The sequence below is a fragment of the Passer montanus genome, unplaced genomic scaffold (assembly GCF_014805655.1).
Source record: "Passer montanus isolate IOZ18808 unplaced genomic scaffold, ASM1480565v1 scaffold128, whole genome shotgun sequence".
NCBI classification, from domain to species: domain Eukaryota; kingdom Metazoa; phylum Chordata; class Aves; order Passeriformes; family Passeridae; genus Passer; species Passer montanus.
In genome coordinates, this window is record NW_024359610.1 from 1,077,951 (window position 1) to 1,096,044 (window position 18,094).

At 53.1% G+C, this 18,094-nt stretch overlaps 1 protein-coding gene across 7 annotated transcripts in view; it reads right to left on the minus strand.

The window, feature by feature from the left end:
* The window catches only part of FMNL2 (formin like 2), a 112,907-nt gene that overhangs the window by 5,620 nt on the left and 89,193 nt on the right, over positions 1–18,094 (minus strand). For 4 of the 7 annotated variants that reach the window (XM_039698659.1, XM_039698662.1, XM_039698660.1 and 1 more), the window contains exons 10-26: positions 16,309–16,383; positions 12,957–13,067; positions 11,846–11,995; positions 10,933–11,034; positions 9,631–9,940; positions 9,104–9,292; positions 8,153–8,173; positions 6,541–6,665; positions 5,563–5,765; positions 4,139–4,373; positions 3,186–3,254; positions 3,013–3,093; positions 1,975–2,104; positions 1,730–1,893; positions 1,497–1,598; positions 1,014–1,112; positions 383–506 (exon numbers count right to left, since the gene is read on the minus strand). In XM_039698659.1, the coding sequence (XP_039554593.1) occupies positions 383–506; positions 1,014–1,112; positions 1,497–1,598; positions 1,730–1,893; positions 1,975–2,104; positions 3,013–3,093; positions 3,186–3,254; positions 4,139–4,373; positions 5,563–5,765; positions 6,541–6,665; positions 8,153–8,173; positions 9,104–9,292; positions 9,631–9,940; positions 10,933–11,034; positions 11,846–11,995; positions 12,957–13,067; positions 16,309–16,383 (2,290 nt within the window). The remainder of the gene's footprint in view (positions 1–382; positions 507–1,013; positions 1,113–1,496; positions 1,599–1,729; positions 1,894–1,974; positions 2,105–3,012; positions 3,094–3,185; positions 3,255–4,138; positions 4,374–5,562; positions 5,766–6,540; positions 6,666–8,152; positions 8,174–9,103; positions 9,293–9,630; positions 9,941–10,932; positions 11,035–11,845; positions 11,996–12,956; positions 13,068–16,308; positions 16,384–18,094) is intronic. The other 3 variants (XM_039698663.1, XM_039698661.1, XM_039698664.1) reach the window with 1 other exon arrangement.

The following is an 18,094-nucleotide window of genomic DNA, read 5'->3' on the forward strand; positions in this document are numbered from 1 at the left end:
AGCCAAGTCCTGGCTGTGCCTGGCTGCACCCGGGGCTGTGTCCCTTCCCTCTGGGATCGGCAGGAAAACCTGGAGCAGTCTGGGGTCACTGGGGGTTGACTGAAGGATTTCTGGGATCCATCTTAATGAAAACAGGCTCTTCATCCTGACCCTGATCCCATTTGTGGGGAGAAACAAGGGCTCTGGGACAGATCCACAGGGCACAGCTGGGGCAGCTGCTGGGATCAGGCACTCCCTGCCTGCTCTAGAACCCTGGGAATGTCCCCCCAGGCTGGAAGAGAAGGAGCAGAACCTTCTGGACAAGGAGGGGAGCAGAGGAGCAGGCGCCGGGCAGGTCCCCAGGCACGGCTGGGGCTGGGGTGGCAGCTGGGGCACAGGGTACCTGTGATGATGTCCTCGATGGCGCCGTCCTTGCCCTCGTACACGTGCCGGTTGTCCTTGACCTGCCGGCGCCGCAGCTCCGCGATCAGCTCCTGCTGCTGCCGCTTGCTCTTGTGCGACGGGGACTGCAACACGCAGGGCAGCTCAGCACAGCTCCCCCCCGGGCTGCCTCCTGAGCCTCACTGCCCCTGCACCCAGCAATTCCCACAGGAACTGCCATTCCACCCCACTCCAAGGCTGCGCACAGCCTTGTCCTTCTCTTCTCTTTCTCATCCTCCTCATCCTCTTTGTCCTCCCCCCACTTCTTCTCCTTCTCCTCCTTCTTTTCTTTTCTTCTTCCTCCTCCTCTTCTTTTCCTCCTCCTCCCTTCTCCGTCTCCTGCTTTCTTGCTCCCATGGAGAAGTCAGGGAAGGATAAAGTTTAGCTCATTACAACTTTCCACCTATTTAGTTCTCCTTGATTTTGCCAACTTCCAAAGCAGCAGAACCCACATTGGAACTTTTCCAGCCTATCCCAGGTCCCTCCACAAAAACTTCCAGACTCTTTGTAGGCAACTACAGTTCCTCACTCTGAGCTGAGGTTTCTGAAAATCAGGAACCTGATCCCACCTGGAAGCTGTATCTGTGCCATACCTTTTGGTCCTGCTGCTCCATCAACGCTTCTTGCTCCATGAGTTTTTCCATTAAGGCCTGTTCCTGCTTTTTCCTCAGCTCATTTTCTTCCTCTGCTTGCTGTTTGTGAGAAAATCCAGGGGTTAGAGATCCCAGGGGAGCCAGGGAGGAATGGGACCTGTGCCACCATGGGGCTTTCTGAGGGAGGGAAAGGTGAAGGAGAAAGAAGAAGAAAGGAGAAGGAGGAGAAAGGAGAAGGAGAAAGAAGGAGAAAAGAGGAGGTGAAAGGAAAAGGGAGAAGGTGGAAAAGAAGAGAAGGAGGAGGAAAATGAGAAGGAAGAGGATGAAAAGAAAAGGAGAAAGAGGAGGAGGAGAAGGAGAAGATTATAAGAGGAGAAGAAGCTGGGGGAGGACAAGGAGGATGAGGAGGAGAAAGAGAAAGAAAAAAGAGAGGAGGAAGAAAAGAAGGAGGGTGAGGACAAGGACAAGGAAGCTCTGGTTTACCTTGTAGGCCTTCACAAAGCGAACAAACACCGGGAAGAAGACCGAGGGTGGGGTTGTCTTGGGATTCTCCCCGAAATACTTCACAGCATCATCGAAGGCATCCTGCAACAGGCCCAGCCTCAGTGCCCTGCACTCCCTCCCAGGCATCCTCCCCATCCCCAGCATTCCATGGAAATCCAGCCCATCCCTGCGTGTCACCCCCCCCACTGTAAATCCTGGGACCACAGAAGTACCTGGGCTATTTTGGCATCATCCTGGAGCTTCTTGAGCTTGCCCTCGTTGCTCTGGATGAAGTCCTTGAGCATGGTGTTGTGGTCGTGCATGGTGTACTCGCGCTTGGTCAGCTCCAGGCCGCGCTGCAGCTCCTTCACGTCCAGCAGGACGTTCTCCAGGGACACTGCGGAGGCCACAGGAACGCTGAGCGTGCCAGCCGTGCCAGGAGCGTCCCGGCCTGGCAGGGCTCAGCAGGGGGCTGTACCTGCTGCTGCCTTCTCCACGTAGTGCAGCTCGTTGTAGAACAGGGCCACGTGCTGGTACTTCTCCTTCACCACGTTGGAGATGTAGTGCAGCAGCGTCTGCTTCCTGTCCGTCGACTTGGTCTCCAGCAGCTGGCAGGGGCAGGAGCGCAGGGGTGGGGACAGAAGGGACTCACTGGGGCTGCTGCAGCCTGCTCTCCATGCTGGCAACCACCAGTGCAGTCCCCAGCACCCCCTGAAGGGCCACAGGGTCGGGACAGAGAGGCTGGAAAACTGGGAGAGGATCTGGGGGTGCCCAGGGGGCAAGAGGCCAGTGGCTGTGCCAGCTCTGGTGTGACACAGCCCAGGGCAGTGCCCGACCCTGTGCTGGCACTGCTGGGCACCTCCGGGGCTGGGGACAGCTCTGAGGGACCCTGAGGGGCTGGGGAATCCCTGAGGGAGCTGGGAAGGGGCTGGGGAATCCCTGAGGGAGCTGGGAAGGGGCTGCAGAATCCCTGAGGGAGCTGGGAAGGGGCTGCAGGATCCCTGAGGGAGCCGGGAAGGGGCTGGGGAATCCCTGAGGGAGCCGGGAAGGGGCTGGGAAATCCCTGAGGGAGCCGGGAAGGGGCTGGGGAATCCCTGAGGGAGCCGGGAAGGGGCTCAGCCTGGAGCACAGGAGGATCCCCAGGGATCTTTTCCCTCTCTGGAATTCCCTGCCAGGAGGGCACAGCCGGGGGTCGGGCTCTGCTCCCAGGGAACAGGGACAGGAGCAGAGGGAACGGCCTCAGGCTGGCCCAGGGCAGCTCAGGGAGGCACAGCAGGAATTTCCCCATGGAAAGGGACTCAGGGATTGGCAGGGGCTGCCCAGGGAATGGTGGAGTCCCCATCCCTGCAGGGATTTCACAGCCCTGTGGATGTGGCACTGGGGACATGGGGCAGTGGTGGCCTTGGCAGTCCTGGGAATGGTTGGAGTCAATGATCTTGGAAGGTTTTTCCAGCCTCAAGAACTCCACAGCTCCAATTCCCAGCTGGTGCCCACAGCACATCTCTGCTTTTCTTACCAGGTCTAAACTCTGCAGCTTAAATCCATACACAGCCCCTCGTTTGCTGCTGTTCATGTAATTCCCAAGAGCCAGGATGATCTGCCAGGATGAAACAGAGCAGAGCAGGAATTCTCAGGACAAATTTTTGGAGGTTTAGACACCCCTGGAAGGAGAGCTGAGACCAGACCTACCTCCAGGATTTTCTTAAGTTTTTGGGATGACTTTATGGAGACAGAGGCAGCGATTATGGCATGGAGTTGCTGTGGGGAAACACAGGGAGAGCTTTGGTTAATGCACTTCCAGCCAGGAGGAAAATGAACATCCAAACACATCCTGGGAAAAAAACTTCCTGGATTTCATCCACTCCATGGGACAGAGCACTGATGTCCCCCTGCCATGGAGCCAGGCTGAGAGAGCTGGGAATGCTCCCCTGGAGAAGGGAAGGCTCCAGGCAGAGCTCAGAGCCCCTGCCAGGGCCTGAAGGGGCTCCAGGAGAGCTGCAGAGGGACTGGGGACAAGGATGGAGGGACAGGAGCCAGGGAATGGCTCCCACTGCCAGAGGGCAGGGATGGGTGGGACATTGGGAACTGGGAATTCCTGGCTGGGCTGGGATTGCCAGAGCAGCTGGGGCTGCCCCTGGATCTCTGGAGTGTCCCAGGCCAGGTTGGAGCAGCCTGGGATGGTGGGAGGTGTCTGTGGGGGTGGAATGGGATAATCCTTATATTCCCTCCCCCCAAACCCCTCTGGGATTCTGTGAATGTTCCCCTGCCCTGACACTCCAGGATTCCAAACCCCCCTCAGATGAAAACGAGGATTCACATCCCAACCCCTACAGCCATTCAGGGTGGATGGAACACAGTTCCAAGGGCCCAAGAGTAAATTTTCCCAGCAACATTCCTTTGAGGCTGCCCAGGCTCCCCAGGGAATGGGCACAGCCCCGAGGCTGCCAGAGCTCCAGGAGTGTTTGAGTGGCATTCCCAGGGGTGCCCAGGGTGGGGTTTTGGGGTGTCTGTGCAGGCCCAGGGGCTGGATCCACGATCCATGGTCCCTCACCGGGGTGAAGCATTCCCAGGGGTGCCCGGGGTGGGGTTTTGGGGTGTCTGTGCAGGCCCAGGGGCTGGATCCACGATCCATGGTCCCTCACCGGGGTGAGCATCTGGATGCTCTCGGCGAAGTTGCCGATGAAGGCCATGATGGTCATTTTCTGCATCAGCCTCTCGATCTTGCTGAACTGCATCATGAACCTGTCCTCGTCCGACAGGTTCTCCAGGGGCTTCCTCTCCCTCTCGTAGAGCCTCAGCACCTTCACCTCGTTCTCCGTGGGCAGGAAGCGCATCAGGCACTCCACGAAATCCACCGGCAGCGTCTTCAGGTCAAAGCTGGGGAAGAGCCAGAGGTGTGGGCACAGAGCTCACAGGGAGCTGGCCAGCCCAGGGATGTCCCTCTGCCAGGGAGCCAGGCTGGCAGAGCTGGGAATGCTCCCCTGGAGAAGGGAAGGCTCCAGGCAGAGCTCAGAGCCCCTGGCAGGGCCTGAAGGGGCTCCAGGAGAGCTGCAGAGGGACTGGGGACAAGGATGGAGGGACAGGAGCCAGGGAATGGCTCCCACTGCCAGAGGGCAGGGATGGGTGGGACATTGGGAACTGGGAATTCCTGGCTGGGCTGGGATTGCCAGAGCAGCTGGGGCTGCCCCTGGATCTCTGGAGTGTCCCAGGCCAGGCTGGAGGGGCTTGGTGCAGCCTGGGACAGTGGGAGTGTCCCTGGGTGAACTGGACAGGCTTTAAGGTTCCTCCCAACCCAGAGCAGTCTGGCATTCAGCCCCACAAGAAAAAAAGCAAAGAAGAAGCTGTGAAGCTCCTCCTGCCCTGCCCATGGACATGGGAATAGGATCCAGGGATCATGGGAATGATGCTGCTTCCATTTCCAAACACATGGCCATTCCTCCACCCCTCCAGGCTCACTTTTCCAGGGAAAAGAGGTGGGGAGGAGCAAATATTTGTATTTAAATGGCCCAGAGCCCCCTAAAGCCCAGCTGCTGAACCTGCCAGGACCTGGGGCAGGTTTGGGTCATTCTCAGCCAAAGGCAAAGCTTGTGCATCCACATTTTGGACATATTCCTTAAGGGAGGAATGGGAAATGGATTTGGCCAGGATGGATTTGGGATCAGCCCCAAGAAGCAGCTCCACCTGTCCCAGGAGCAGGGAAGGATCCATATAATTTCCTGAGGCCACTCCACAAACCTAATTCCATGCAAAATCTGCTCCAGCACCTGGACTAAACTCATCCTTCATGGAGCAAACCAGGAGAGCTGTCCCTTCCTGGATTCCCTGTGGATTTTGCTCCCTGGGACAGGAAATACCGTGGAGCTGCCATGGCACACTGGATGGGCTGGAAGGAGCTGCTTTCATAAAGGAAGTGCAGATTTGTCCAACCCCAGCAGTGACTCAGCAACAAAACCAAACTCTGATTTCTGGGAATTCAGCACCATCCCGTCCTTCCCCTGGCGTTTTTCCCACCAGCACTTCCCAGCCCTCCCAGGGAGCCGGGGCAGGATTCCTTGGCTGCACTCACACGTGGATGGCTTTGCAGATCTCGTCCGCTGTTTTCCCGGCTTTCCTCAGGGTGATGGCCAAGTTCTTGGCTCTGTTGGCATCCAGCAGCGTGACCTTGTTGGATCCTTTCTGAGGGATCTTCTGCTTGCTGGAGGTCAGATCCATGGCTGGGCCCTGGGCTTTCGTTTTGAATATCTCCTCAAATTCATCCACGTTTAGATCCTGGAAAGGAGAGGAAAGGGTTTGTCCTGCAGGGAACACTAAATCCTAATCCAGAACTGCAGGGAAAGCGTTGTGGTGGCTGAGACAGGGCCATGGAATCATGGAATGGTTTGGGCTTGGAATCTTAAAGCTCATCCCAGTTCTACCCCCTGCCATGGGCAGGGACCCCTTCCCACCAGCCCAGGTTTTTCCAACCCTGTCCAACCTGGCTTTGGAACCCAGAGAGTTCTGTCACAAGCTGAGGGATGGAAGGAACACACTCCTGAGCTGGGATGAAGAGATCTGGCCACATCCCAGAAATCCAGCCCCAAACAGCTCTGCACAGGTTCAGAAATTCATTAAAACATTGGTGAGCACTGGTGCTTTGTCCAGCCACGGCTAAAGCATCCAGGGGAACATGCAGGACCTGGAATGAGCCCTGTCCCAAGGCCGCTGCCGTGCCTATCCCTGTGGGGATCTTCCCCACAACCCCCTGACAGGAGGGGACAGCCAGCTCTGCTCCCAGGGAACAGGGACAGGAGGCGAGCAAACGGAATCAGGCTGCTCCAGCAGAGATTTAGCTGGATATTAGGAAATACTGGACACTGGCAAGCGTGGTCAGGCAGTGGAAGGGCTGGAGCCCCCATTCCTGGAGGGATTTAACCCCTCTGCATGTGGCACTTGGGGACACGGGGCAGTGCCGGCTTGAGGGCTGGACTGGCTGGGCTGAGAGGCCTTTCCAAGCCCAACATCCCACGGTTCCATGTTTGCTGGGCAGCAGGGAGGGAGGGGGCACCTCGAGGATGCGCTCGTCGTCGATCTCGTTGAAGACGGTGCCGTTGATCTGGTTGGGCTTCAGGGCCACCCAGTTGAACACGGGCATGCGGAACTTGGTCTTGATGGGCTTCTTGATCTTCACAGCTGGGGACAGCACAGGACAGGGCAACTCCTCACACACCGCCTGGGAATGCTCGGCACAGCCCCCTGTGGGGCCCAGCACTGGGAAGAGCTGGGCAGAGCTCATTATCCCACTGGGATCCTGGAAGGAGTCACTGCTGGCGAGGGGAACCCCAGCCCTCAGCAGGACAGCACCAGCCCAGGGCTCTGCAAACCTCCCCAGGGGAAAGCTGGGACCCCCGTACCCCCACGAGCTGCCTGGATTGATCTGAACTCCCAGGCTCTGCCCACATTCCGTGGAAAAGGGGGGGAGTGGGTGAATTCAGCCCTGTCCTGCTGCTGGCAGAGCCACTCTGAGCTGTGTCACAAACAGGTGACAGGAAGGGAAAAAAGCCCTGTTCCCAAGGTTTTGGGAAATGGGATTTGGGGAAACTGCAGTGGGGCACCTTCTCAGCAGGTCTGAGTTTCAAGGCTAAAGGGGATGAGCTGCAGCAAAGCTGGGCTTTAACAGGGGTTTAAAACCAGGTTTTAATTCCTGTGCTGTAAATCCAGCAAATCTGAGCCATTTGGGAACTTTGAAGTAATTTAGGAATTTAAACAGAGGAGCTGTGAAAATGAAATCTGGAAATGAGGCCTGACTGAGCAAGGGAACAACCCTATTCCTATTCCTGTGTCTATTTCTACTCCTATTTCTATTTCTATTTCGATTCCTGTGTCTATTTCTACTCCTATTTCTATTTGTATTCCTATTCCTATTTCTATTCCTGTTCCTATTCCTATCCCTATTTCTATTCCTACTCCTATTTCTATTCTTAATCCTATTTCTACTCCTATTTCTATTCCCATTCCCATCCTATTCCTATTCCATTCAATCTGGAAGCCACATGTATAATTTCCATAATCCAGTTCTCATTTCCTTTTCCTTACATGAGAACACAAATTTGCTCCTTGCTACAAAATCAATGTATTAAAGTCCATCCATCAACCTTTTGCTCCTGAATTACCCCCCAAAAAACCTGGCAAACATGGAACAGAAACCCTGGTGCTGCAGTGCTGCACACCAAGTGGATAACAGGGAATACTCAGAATATTCCAGTGGGTGTTTTGGGAACTGTATTTATCCAGCTTGTGCTCATCTACACTAAACAGGGTTTTGCCCTCTGCTTAATTGATGGGGTTACTTAAAATAATTCCTGAAAGAAGGAATAGCTTTGAACACCCATGGAAAAATGGATTTTCTACTTGTGCACACATTGGAGTGGATAATTAACTACTCCACCAGAGCAGGGAAGGCAGGAATGCCTCGTGGCAAAGATAGTGGAGCCCAGAACCCCTTCAGATTCCCCTTCCTCCTCCTCCTCCTCCTCCCTTCCCGAGCTCTGGGTGCCCAAATCCCGAGGGTTGGCTCCAGCCTCCCCCTGCCCATCCCCTGGAGCCCCCCAGGTGCCCCTGGACACCCCCAGGCCACAGGGAATGCCAGGAGAAGGAATACTTAGCAGGAAGGAACCTACAGAAGAGCTTGATGGGCCCATCTTAGCAGGAAGCAGAAGGAACAGAGAAACAAGTGTTAGGAGAGGTCAGAAAAGCAGCATTTGTTATTTCCCAGCTCCCCCTGGCCCCACAGCGTTCCTGCCCTGGCAAGGCTCCTTCCTGCAGAGCCCTGCACCCAGAAAAGGCACTTCCAGTCCCATTCCCTCAGAATTCCCATTGAAAAATGGGATCTGCAGCCCAGCAGCCCCCAGGCACCTCCGCAGCCACATCCCAAGGGATCAGCCTTCCCCTCGGGGCTGGATATTCCTACAAAACACCCTGGGACCCTCTGAGCCAGGATGCTTTTTGTCTTCCAAGGAACCTTTACAGGCTGGAATATTTAAGTAGATTTTTTGTCTTTAACAAAGCTCTTAATGAGAGTCTCTTGCTTGGGGATCCCCTAACGAGCTCTGGGGATTTCTGGGGACACCAGTGGGCCCTGAGACACCTGGCAGGAGGCAGTGACTAAAACATGGATGGGCAGCACACTGCTCTTCCTTCCAAAAAATACCCAGATTTTGCCTTTTCCTCCCAAATTTCCACCAAAAAAATCACAAATTTTGCACGATACTTCTTCTCAGAAGAAGTCAAACCCATATTTTGTCAAAGTCAAAACCGACCCTGTTTATAAAATACTTTTGGTGTGAGTTTTGCTCCACTGGAGAATCCGACTCCTCCAGACCAAACCCAAATGGCTGGGTTGATAAATCCCAGACTTTCCCACTGGTTTGGGCTGGGAAGGACATGAAGGATCCTCCAGCTCCCCCATCCCAGCTGCTCCAAGCTGGACACTCCCAGGGGCGCATGGAGCAGCCGCAGCTCCTCTGGCAAACCTCAGAGACCTTGGAATGCTCCTTCCGTCCAGGAGCTCCTCATCCCGACCCCGGAGAGGAACAAGGGGGTTTGTGCAGGGTGCCCTGAGGGAGCTTTACCTGCCAGGCCAGAGTTGAAGACCACGGTGGGCGAGGCCGTGCCGGGCAGGGGGGGAGCCGAGGGCGGCGGAGGCGGCAGCGGAGCCGCTGGAGCCGCGTCCGGAGCCGGGCCCGGCAGAGGAGGAGGAGGAGGAGGAGGTGGAGGAGGAGGTGGAGGTGGCACAGGCACTGCCACGGGGCCGTTGGGCACTGTGGGATGGAGGGAAAATGGAGTTACCGTGGAGGGAAGGGGCACAAAGAGCCACAGCATGCCCGCCGTGTCCCCTCCCCACCCTGAGCCACCAAAGGCCTTCAGTGACTGGAAGCGCCCCCAGGAAAGATGGGACCAACTTTTCCATCCATGGGAAAGCAGATGGAGGGGGCAGCCAGGTGGGGGTCACACTCTGCGCCCAGGGAACAGGGACAGCAGGAGAGGGAACGGCCTCAGCCTGGGCATCAGGAGGAGTGTCCCCAGGGAAGGGCGGCCAGGCACTGGAACTGCCCAGGGAGGTGTGGTGCCCACAGCTGGGCTCTGCCTCCTTCCTCACCTGCCTCAGGAGAGCCTGGCAGGGCGGGCAGGGGGGGAGGAGGTGGGGGCAGTGGCACCGAGGAGGCAGCTCCAGGTGTGGCACAGGTCCCTGGCACTGCCTCTGCTCCTGCTGGCACCATCCCGGAGCCCAGGGCCACGGGAAGGATGGAGATGTCCCCATCCCCTTTCTTCTGGATCTTGATGGTTCCCTGCTTCTCCAGCTCGTGGATCTTCTTCTCCAGCGTGGACTGGCGCTGGATGGCTTCCTCCTTCTCCTTCACCATCTTCCTCAGGGTGTGAACCTGGCTGTTGGCATCCTTGTAGATCTCCTGGAAGGACACAGAAGCAGGGAATGTGCATTCAGAATCCCAAGCTCTGCACATGCCCAGGGCAGCCCCCCCAGAGAAATTCTGGGATTCTCCCACCCTTTGGGACCTCCGCAGGTCCAAAACTCCCACCTGGAATGCCCCACACCTGGGGAATGAGATGTGTCCACCTCACTCACAGATCCCTGGCACATCCAAAGGGATTTCTGTCCATTCCTTGAATGCACACACAAACAATTCCACCTGAAATCTCCCCCAAGTTCAATACTGGGAAGCTAAGAGAATCCCCCTGGCCCAGGTCTGTGATCTCCACCCAGGGCTGCCCTGTCCCACTCACCCTGATCACGTCCAGTTCTTTGCTCCTTTGCATCAGTTGCTTTTCCAGTTCCACAATCTTGGCCATGGCTTCGTTCTCCGTGTCCTGGAGTTTTTCAGATAACTATCCAGCAAAAGAGAAATGGATTAAAGAACTGGAAAACTGGAGGTTTATCCATCAAAATAAGAGGCAAGAGGTACCCATCTTGGATAAATTGATAAATTACTGATATTGCAGGAAAACTTTTCCTTGGAAAGTGAACAGATTCCTGCCTGAGATGGGTGACATCAGGTTGGAATGGGCTTGGAGCACCCTGACACAGGAGCAGGGAATGTGCATTCAGAATCCCAAGGGCAGGATCAGAACATCCTGGTCCAGAGAAGGGATTGCGCTGCACGTGCCCAGGGCAGCCCCCCCAGAGAAATTCTGGGATTCTCCCACCCTTTGGGACCTCCACAGGTCCAAAACTCCCACCTGGAATGCCCCACACCTGGGGAATGAGATGTGTCCACCTCACTCACAGATCCCTGGCACATCCAAAGGGATTTCTGTCCATTCCTTGAATGCACACACAAACAATTCCACCTGAAATCTACCCCAAGTTCAATACTGGGAAGCTAAGAGAATTCCCCTGGCCCAGGTCTGTGATCTCCACCCAGGGCTGCCCTGTCCCACTCACCCTGATCACGTCCAGTTCTTTGCTCCTTTGCATCAGTTGCTTTTCCAGTTCCACAATCTTGGCCATGGCTTCGTTCTCCGTGTCCTGGAGTTTTTCAGATAACTATCCAGCAAAAGAGAAATGGATTAAAGAACTGGAAAACTGGAGGTTTATCCATCAAAATAAGAGGCAAGAGGTACCCATCTTGGATAAATTGATAAATTACTGATATTGCAGGAAAACTTTTCCTTGGAAAGTGAACAGATTCCTGCCTGAGATGGGTGACATCAGGTTGGAATGGGCTTGGAGCACCCTGGGATAGTGGAAGCTGTCCCTGCCCATGGCAGGGGTTGAGCTGGATGGGTTTTAACATCCCTGCCATCCCAAATCATTCCCTGACCCCTGCAACCTCAGAGGGGCAAACACTGCACAGCGAGTTAAGAACATTATTTATTCCAAGTGATGGGAACACAGGGATGCTGAGAGAAGAAAAAGCCTTTTCTCAGTTTTAAAGTATGGAAAATCCCTTTTTTAAAATTATTTTCCAAAAGCCAGGCCATATCTTCCAGCCTAAAGGAACTGACCCCAAGGTTTGGGACAGCAAATCCTGAGACAGAAGATCCTGTGTAGACACAAGAGGATTTTCCAGCCCCTTCCCTGCTGAGCCCCTGTTTAAAGCACAGCCAGGATGTTTTTTCCCCTATTTTGGGCCTGCTCTGCTGAGGAGTTGGAGTTTTCCATGGAAATCAGCTCTCCCAGCCCACACACCTATGCAGAGGCTCCTGTGCCAGGTGAATCCTCCTGGAAGCACAAACCAGTGCCTGGTCCTGTCCCAGCTCGGAGGCCCAGTGACCCCAAGGCTTTTTCCCAGTGATCCTCCCCCCAAAGTGGGCCAGGCCAGGCCAGAATCTGGGTGGCACTGTGGGCCACTCACGTGGGACAGGTTTTCCTCCAGTTCCTCCACCCTCTCCAGGGCTGCGTTCTTGGTCTCGGCGTCCTCCAGCAGAGCCCCCACGTCGAACACGTTGTCCAGGTAGGCCTGGATCTGCACCTGCAGCTTGTCACTCTCCGTGTGCTTCAGCTTCTGCAGAGCCCAGGGCACACAGGGGACACAGGGGACACCGGTGACACCGGGCACTGGGGCAGGGCTGGGGGACAGGGGGAGCTCAGGGCACCTCCACCACCCAGGGAAGCCCTCTGGACACCAAACATTCCCAGTTCAGTTGGGAAGGGTCTTATCCTCTGTCCCTCCAGGGGACATTACAGCTTCCCTGCCCATGGAATGTGAGATCTAGGGTCCCTTCCAGCCCAAACCACTCCATGATTTCCTCTGTTGTTCCTCTGTTTCCTTCCTTGCTGGGAAGGCTCTGCCTGGTTCCCATGGATTCCCCAGAGCCACCCCCAGACCCCAAACACACCCAGAGCCAGGGCAGCCCTGTCCAAACACATCCCACAGACCCCAAATCGCTCTCCTGGTGCACACTGAGCAGGGATCTGCAGGGACAAGTCATTCCCATGCCAACAGCAGCAGGGTTTCCATGGATATCTCCCAAGGACAGGGAGAAAATGCTGCCTGGAGAGGCTGTGGCTGCCCCAATCCCTGGAAGTGTCCAGGGCCAGGCTGGAGGGGCTTGCAGCAGCCTGGGGCAGTGGAAGGGTCCCTGACCATGGCAGGAGAGGATTGAGAAACCCTTTCAGGTCCTTTCCAACCCAAACGATTCTGGGATCCCATGGAAAATAGGGAAGGGGAAACAAAGAAGCAGCTGACAGACAGACAGACAGACAGACAGCAGAGGACTCGTGGCTGTCAGAGAATCCCAAGGGAGACTTCTCCAGCCTGGAGAAGGAGGGAGCCCCGTGGCTGGAGCTGGGGGACGTGGCAGGGCGAGGATGGCTGTGGTTCATCCTCCCTTTGTTATCAGGCTCCAGATTTAGCTCCGGGCTGTAATTCCAGCTGGCTGCAGCCATTCCCTGCTGGCCAGGCTGTGGGACAGCCCCGAGGCCGTGGGGTGAGGGGCTGGGCACGGCAGCAGCTCCAGACTCACGTCCAGGTACTCGTCCAGGCCCAGCTTGGTGAACTCGTACTGCAGGTGCACTCGGAAGTTCATGTCCTCCACGGAGTGCACCACGATGTTGATGAACTGCATGCAGGCCACCTGCAAGGACAGCCAGGTGAAACCAGGCCCTGCAACTCGGAGTGCAGGGAGACCTCGGAACCTCGGGCTCCTAAGCCAAAGGTCAGAAGGAAATACAGCATTTGGTCTGAGAAGGAAATGCACGATTTGGTCTCTGGAAAAGGCTTCTAAACTTAAGTGACAGAAGTGAGAATGTAAATTTATCGTTTAAAGTTAAGTTAAAAAAAAAAAACAAACAAGTTTAGAATTTCAGAGTTTAAGATACAGAAAAAATAAAAATTAAACTATTTGTAAAATAGTTACACAGGTAACAAGAAGTTTAGAATATAGTACTGTAGGTCTGTGTGTTACAATATGATTAAGAAAGTTTACACTATAACATGAATTCATAAGATAAAACATTTAAAGATTAAGTTAAAAATACAAATATCTTTGTTAGTAATGTTTTATTGGTTAATAAATCTTTAGAAGTTCCTATAATTAGAGGTTTTGTGACCTTCTGAGCTGTGTGGTGAAGATGTGAGCCAAAGTCACCTTTCTTACTTATGCAGAAGATAAGAAAAATAAATTGCATCATCTAAAGCAACCCAAACTCTTAACTTATTCAAAATTCCTCCACAAGTCCCCACCCCCAGGTATCCCCAGGAACAGCTGGGATGGGATCTGTGGGACCAGCCCTGGGACAGGATCCCAGGAGCAGGATCTGACCACGCTCCCCAGGCCGGGCACAGCCACGAGCACATTTCCCTGTGGTTCCTCAAGGGAAAAGCAGCAGCTGCTCTCCTGGGCTGCTCCATTCCAGGCCAGGCTGGGCTCAGGGAATCTTGGGCTGCTGGGATGAGGGGGAATGAGCATTCCAGGAATTAAGTCATGTCTGCACAGTCACCTCCCCAGAGCAGGAATGCTGCCCAGGCCAGGGCAGGCTCCAGGCTCTGGAAAAGCAGTCCTGGGTCTAAACAGCCTGGAAAAGGGAGATTCACCTGGGCCTGTGTAGCAGGCACAAGGCCTGCAAGGCCTAGGTTTTAAACAGCTGGAAAAGTGAGATTAATCTGGGCCTGGAAGCCCCAGTTTAGCAAAGGGGACTTGCACAAAAGGACCTCTGTGGTTGCCCAAAGCACACTTCCCAGGCTGAACATGGAGCAGATCCCAGGGATTGGCATCCACACACATCCCAAGCCAGCCAGGGCAAGGCAAAGGCTCTCCAGGGTATGGGATGTGGGGAAATCTCCTGTGGAGTGGCAGGAATTGGGGTACAAATCTCAAAAATTTGTCCTTCCCTTGCCACACCCTGTACCTGCTGTGCCCAGGTACCCCCAGGCCTCTCAGGATCCCATCTGCCACCCTGGAGCTGCTCCAGGAAGGAACTTCCCTCATCCTTGCTGGGTTTCTCAGGGATAAAACCCCATCCTGCGAGCAACACTGCAGCAGCAGCTCCCCAACATCCACTGGGATCCCTCCCAGATTTCTAGGAGGAAACTGAGGATTGAAACAATCTGATTTTCCTGCAGGAAAAGCCTCCAGAGACTCCACATCTCTTTTGGGGTCTTCTGGTGGGAAGAAGGAACTGAAGGCACCCCCTGGATCACCAGCTTGGCACTGGGATTTGGCCACTTCCCTGGGATCTGTTCCAGGGCCCAGAGGAAAAATGGAAGGGATAAATCTGAGACTCCAGGCTGGGTGCCTTGAGGGAAAATGCAAGGATCATGCCATTTCCTCCTTTTCTTTTTAAATCCAAGGGATTTGCCAGCCTGCCTCCCTCACAGCACCTCATTTTGACCTGCTGGCCCTCAGGGCTGTGATCCCGTCCTGGAAACATTCCTGGAGCCCACAGGAAGCACCTCACTGGTGCTCTAACTCCTGATTTTTGGCAGAAAAAGGCCCTGTACACAAAGCTCAGCACTAAATTAATAAACAGCCTGGAAAAGGGAGATTGATCCAGGCCTAGGTTTTAAACAGCTGGAAAAGTGAGATTAATCTGGGCCTGGAAGCCCCAGTTTAGCAAAGGGGACTTGCACAAAAGGACCTCTGTGGTTGCCCAAAGCACACTTCCCAGGCTGAACATGGAGCAGATCCCAGGGATTGGCATCCACACACATCCCAAGCCAGCCAGGGCAAGGCAAAGGCTCTCCAGGGTATGGGATGTGGGGAAATCTCCTGTGGAGTGGCAGGAATTGGGGTACAAATCTCAAAAATTTGTCCTTCCCTTGCCACCACCTGTGGCAAGGTACCCCCAGGCCTCTCAGGATCCCATCTGCCACCCTGGAGCTGCTCCAGGAAGGAACTTCCCTCATCCTTGCTGGGTTTCTCAGGGATAAAACCCCATCCTGCGAGCAACACTGCAGCAGCAGCTCCCCAACATCCACTGGGATCCCTCCCAGATTTCTAGGAGGAAACTGAGGATTGAAACAATCTGATTTTCCTGCAGGAAAAGCCTCCAGAGACTCCACATCTCTTTTGGGGTCTTCTGGTGGGAAGAAGGAACTGAAGGCACCCCCTGGATCACCAGCTTGGCACTGGGATTTGGCCACTTCCCTGGGATCTGTTCCAGGGCCCAGAGGAAAAATGGAAGGGATAAATCTGAGACTCCAGGCTGGGTGCCTTGAGGGAAAATGCAAACATCATGCCATTTCCTCCTTTTCTTTTTAAATCCAAGGGATTTGCCAGCCTGCCTCCCTCACAGCACCTCATTTTGACCTGCTGGCCCTCAGGGCTGTGATCCCGTCCTGGAAACATTCCTGGAGCCCACAGGAAGCACCTCACTGGTGCTCTAACTCCTGATTTTTGGCAGAAAAAGGCCCTGTACACAAAGCTCAGCACTAAATTAATACAAAGTGTAACAGAGGCCTCAGAATTCCAGTGCTGGGGTGGGAAATCCTGCTCAGAACAAGTCCACATTGGATCCAAGCACTGAGCAGGAATTCAAGGCAGACTTTTCCTGATTAAATTAGGATTTCAATTTCTCACTCCAGCAAAGATGTTAAACACTCAGATTTGGGAGATTTTTGCCATCAGCCCCGGAACCAACACCCTCCCTGCTGCCACAGAGCCAGCAGAAGGGCCCGGGAAGGAAGATGATGGGAAAAGCAGGAGTTTCTGGCAAATGGTTTCTCACACTCCAGCAAAGACCTTAAACCCTCAGATTTGGGAGATTTTTGCCATCAGCCCCGGAACCAACACCCTCCCTGCTGCCACAGAGCCAGCAGAAGGGCCCAGGGAAGGAAGATGATGGGAAAAGCAGGAGTTTCTGGCAAATGCCACTCACCATGAAGTCAATGTTGTTGTCCTCGTTCCGGAAGTGCTCCATGAGCTTCTCGAAGCGCTGCTTCTCCCCACACACCTGAAAAGCAGCACCACACTGGGCTCAGCCCCAAAAGGAGCAAGAACACTTCTTACCTGCCTGCTCACAGCCTCTCCAGCCAGGATTCCCCTCGTTAAAATGTCATTAATAATTCCATGTGGCACCTGTGGGGTGAGGCTGAGGAGCCGGGCACAATTCTTGTGTGTTTGTAATTACAAAAGAACTCTTTTTATCTCTTTTCTCCTTAAAAACTGGGTCTTGTCCATGAGTGGAAGGAGCAGAGTTGCACCAGGCTGTGCCACAGCTCAGAGCTGACTTTTCTCTGTAATTAGGGAGAAACCCAAATGACAGGGAGGGAAAAAAAGAGAAAATTATCCCTGGCTGAAGGAGGAGTGAAAATAAATCAGTGCAACAATCAGCTGCTCAGAATTCCAGAGCGACCTTCCTAAATCTGTCTGGATGAGCTGAATCCCAATTTGTTTTCTTGGCATTTCTTCTTGCCTTGGAGCAAAACACATTGGGTTCTTCAAAGTCATGGACCACCTCCAGAAAAGCTCCTCAGTTCTGTTTTTTCCAAAGCACCTGAATCCTGGGTTTGTTTGCAAATTCCAGATGATTTCCCACCCAGAGATGCCACGAGCACACCCTCCCCTCCCAAATCCGATTATTCTGGAATATTTTTGTATGAACCAATGCAGCAGCTTTGCTGGGTGAGAGCCAGTGCTGGGAAGAGTTCCCTGCACAGGGAACAATCCTGGCTCCCTGTCCCACTCAGACCCCAGCGTGGATCCCACAGAGCTCTCAGTGTTTGGTTTCCAGCACCCCAAAGCTGTCCCACAGCTCTGCTGGAATTCTGCTCCTCCTGCAGCACCAGCCTCAGGGAACGTGGATAAAACCACAGAGCAGCTTCTCCCAGATCCATGGACACCAAAGGGCTGGGAATGCTCGGCTGGGATATCCCATTCCAGCAGTGTTTGAATTATTATTGTTTCCAGTTCTTTGGAAATTTTCCAGCTCAGCTGGGATATCCCATTCCAGCTTGCCTGCCTTGGGAGGTGCTGGGATAAAAGGTGCTGGAATTTTTGGAATTAGCTTTTTTGCATAAACGTTGATAATATTATTCCAGTAATCCGAATTATTATTATTTCCAGTAGTTGAATTATTATTAATACTTGCATTTTTATATGGTGGTTTTACTTGTTGGGAAACACTTTTTCTGGTAAAAGATTTTTATGTATGTTATGTTTGCAATAGAACTGATTTGTATAGTGGGGATGTTTTTGTATTTTGGGTAACAATTTGGTGTTTGTGTATTTTTTGTAGATTTTGGCTAAAATTTTGTTACATGTTTAATTTTTTAATACTTGAAATATGATTTTTTTGTGAGATTTGTCGTTATTATTTCTGTGGCATTATTTTGTTGAGGAGTTTTACGGAGAGTGCTGAGGGTTTTTTTGAGTTTTTGATTTGCTATTTTCAGAAGTTTTTTGAATCGTTTTTTTTTAAGACGTTTGTTAGCATTGTGGTTCTATGCTGAGGAGTGTTCATTTTGTTGTAGGTTTTTACTGTTTAATTATATGTAATAATTATATATAATTTTAATTATAATTATATATTTATAATTTACATGTATTTAATCAATTTATTGGTTATTTGATTTATTTATTGGGTTTGTTTATTTTTATTTATAAGATATAATTATATTATTAATAATTATGTAGAGTGTTAATTATATATATTTTTATATATA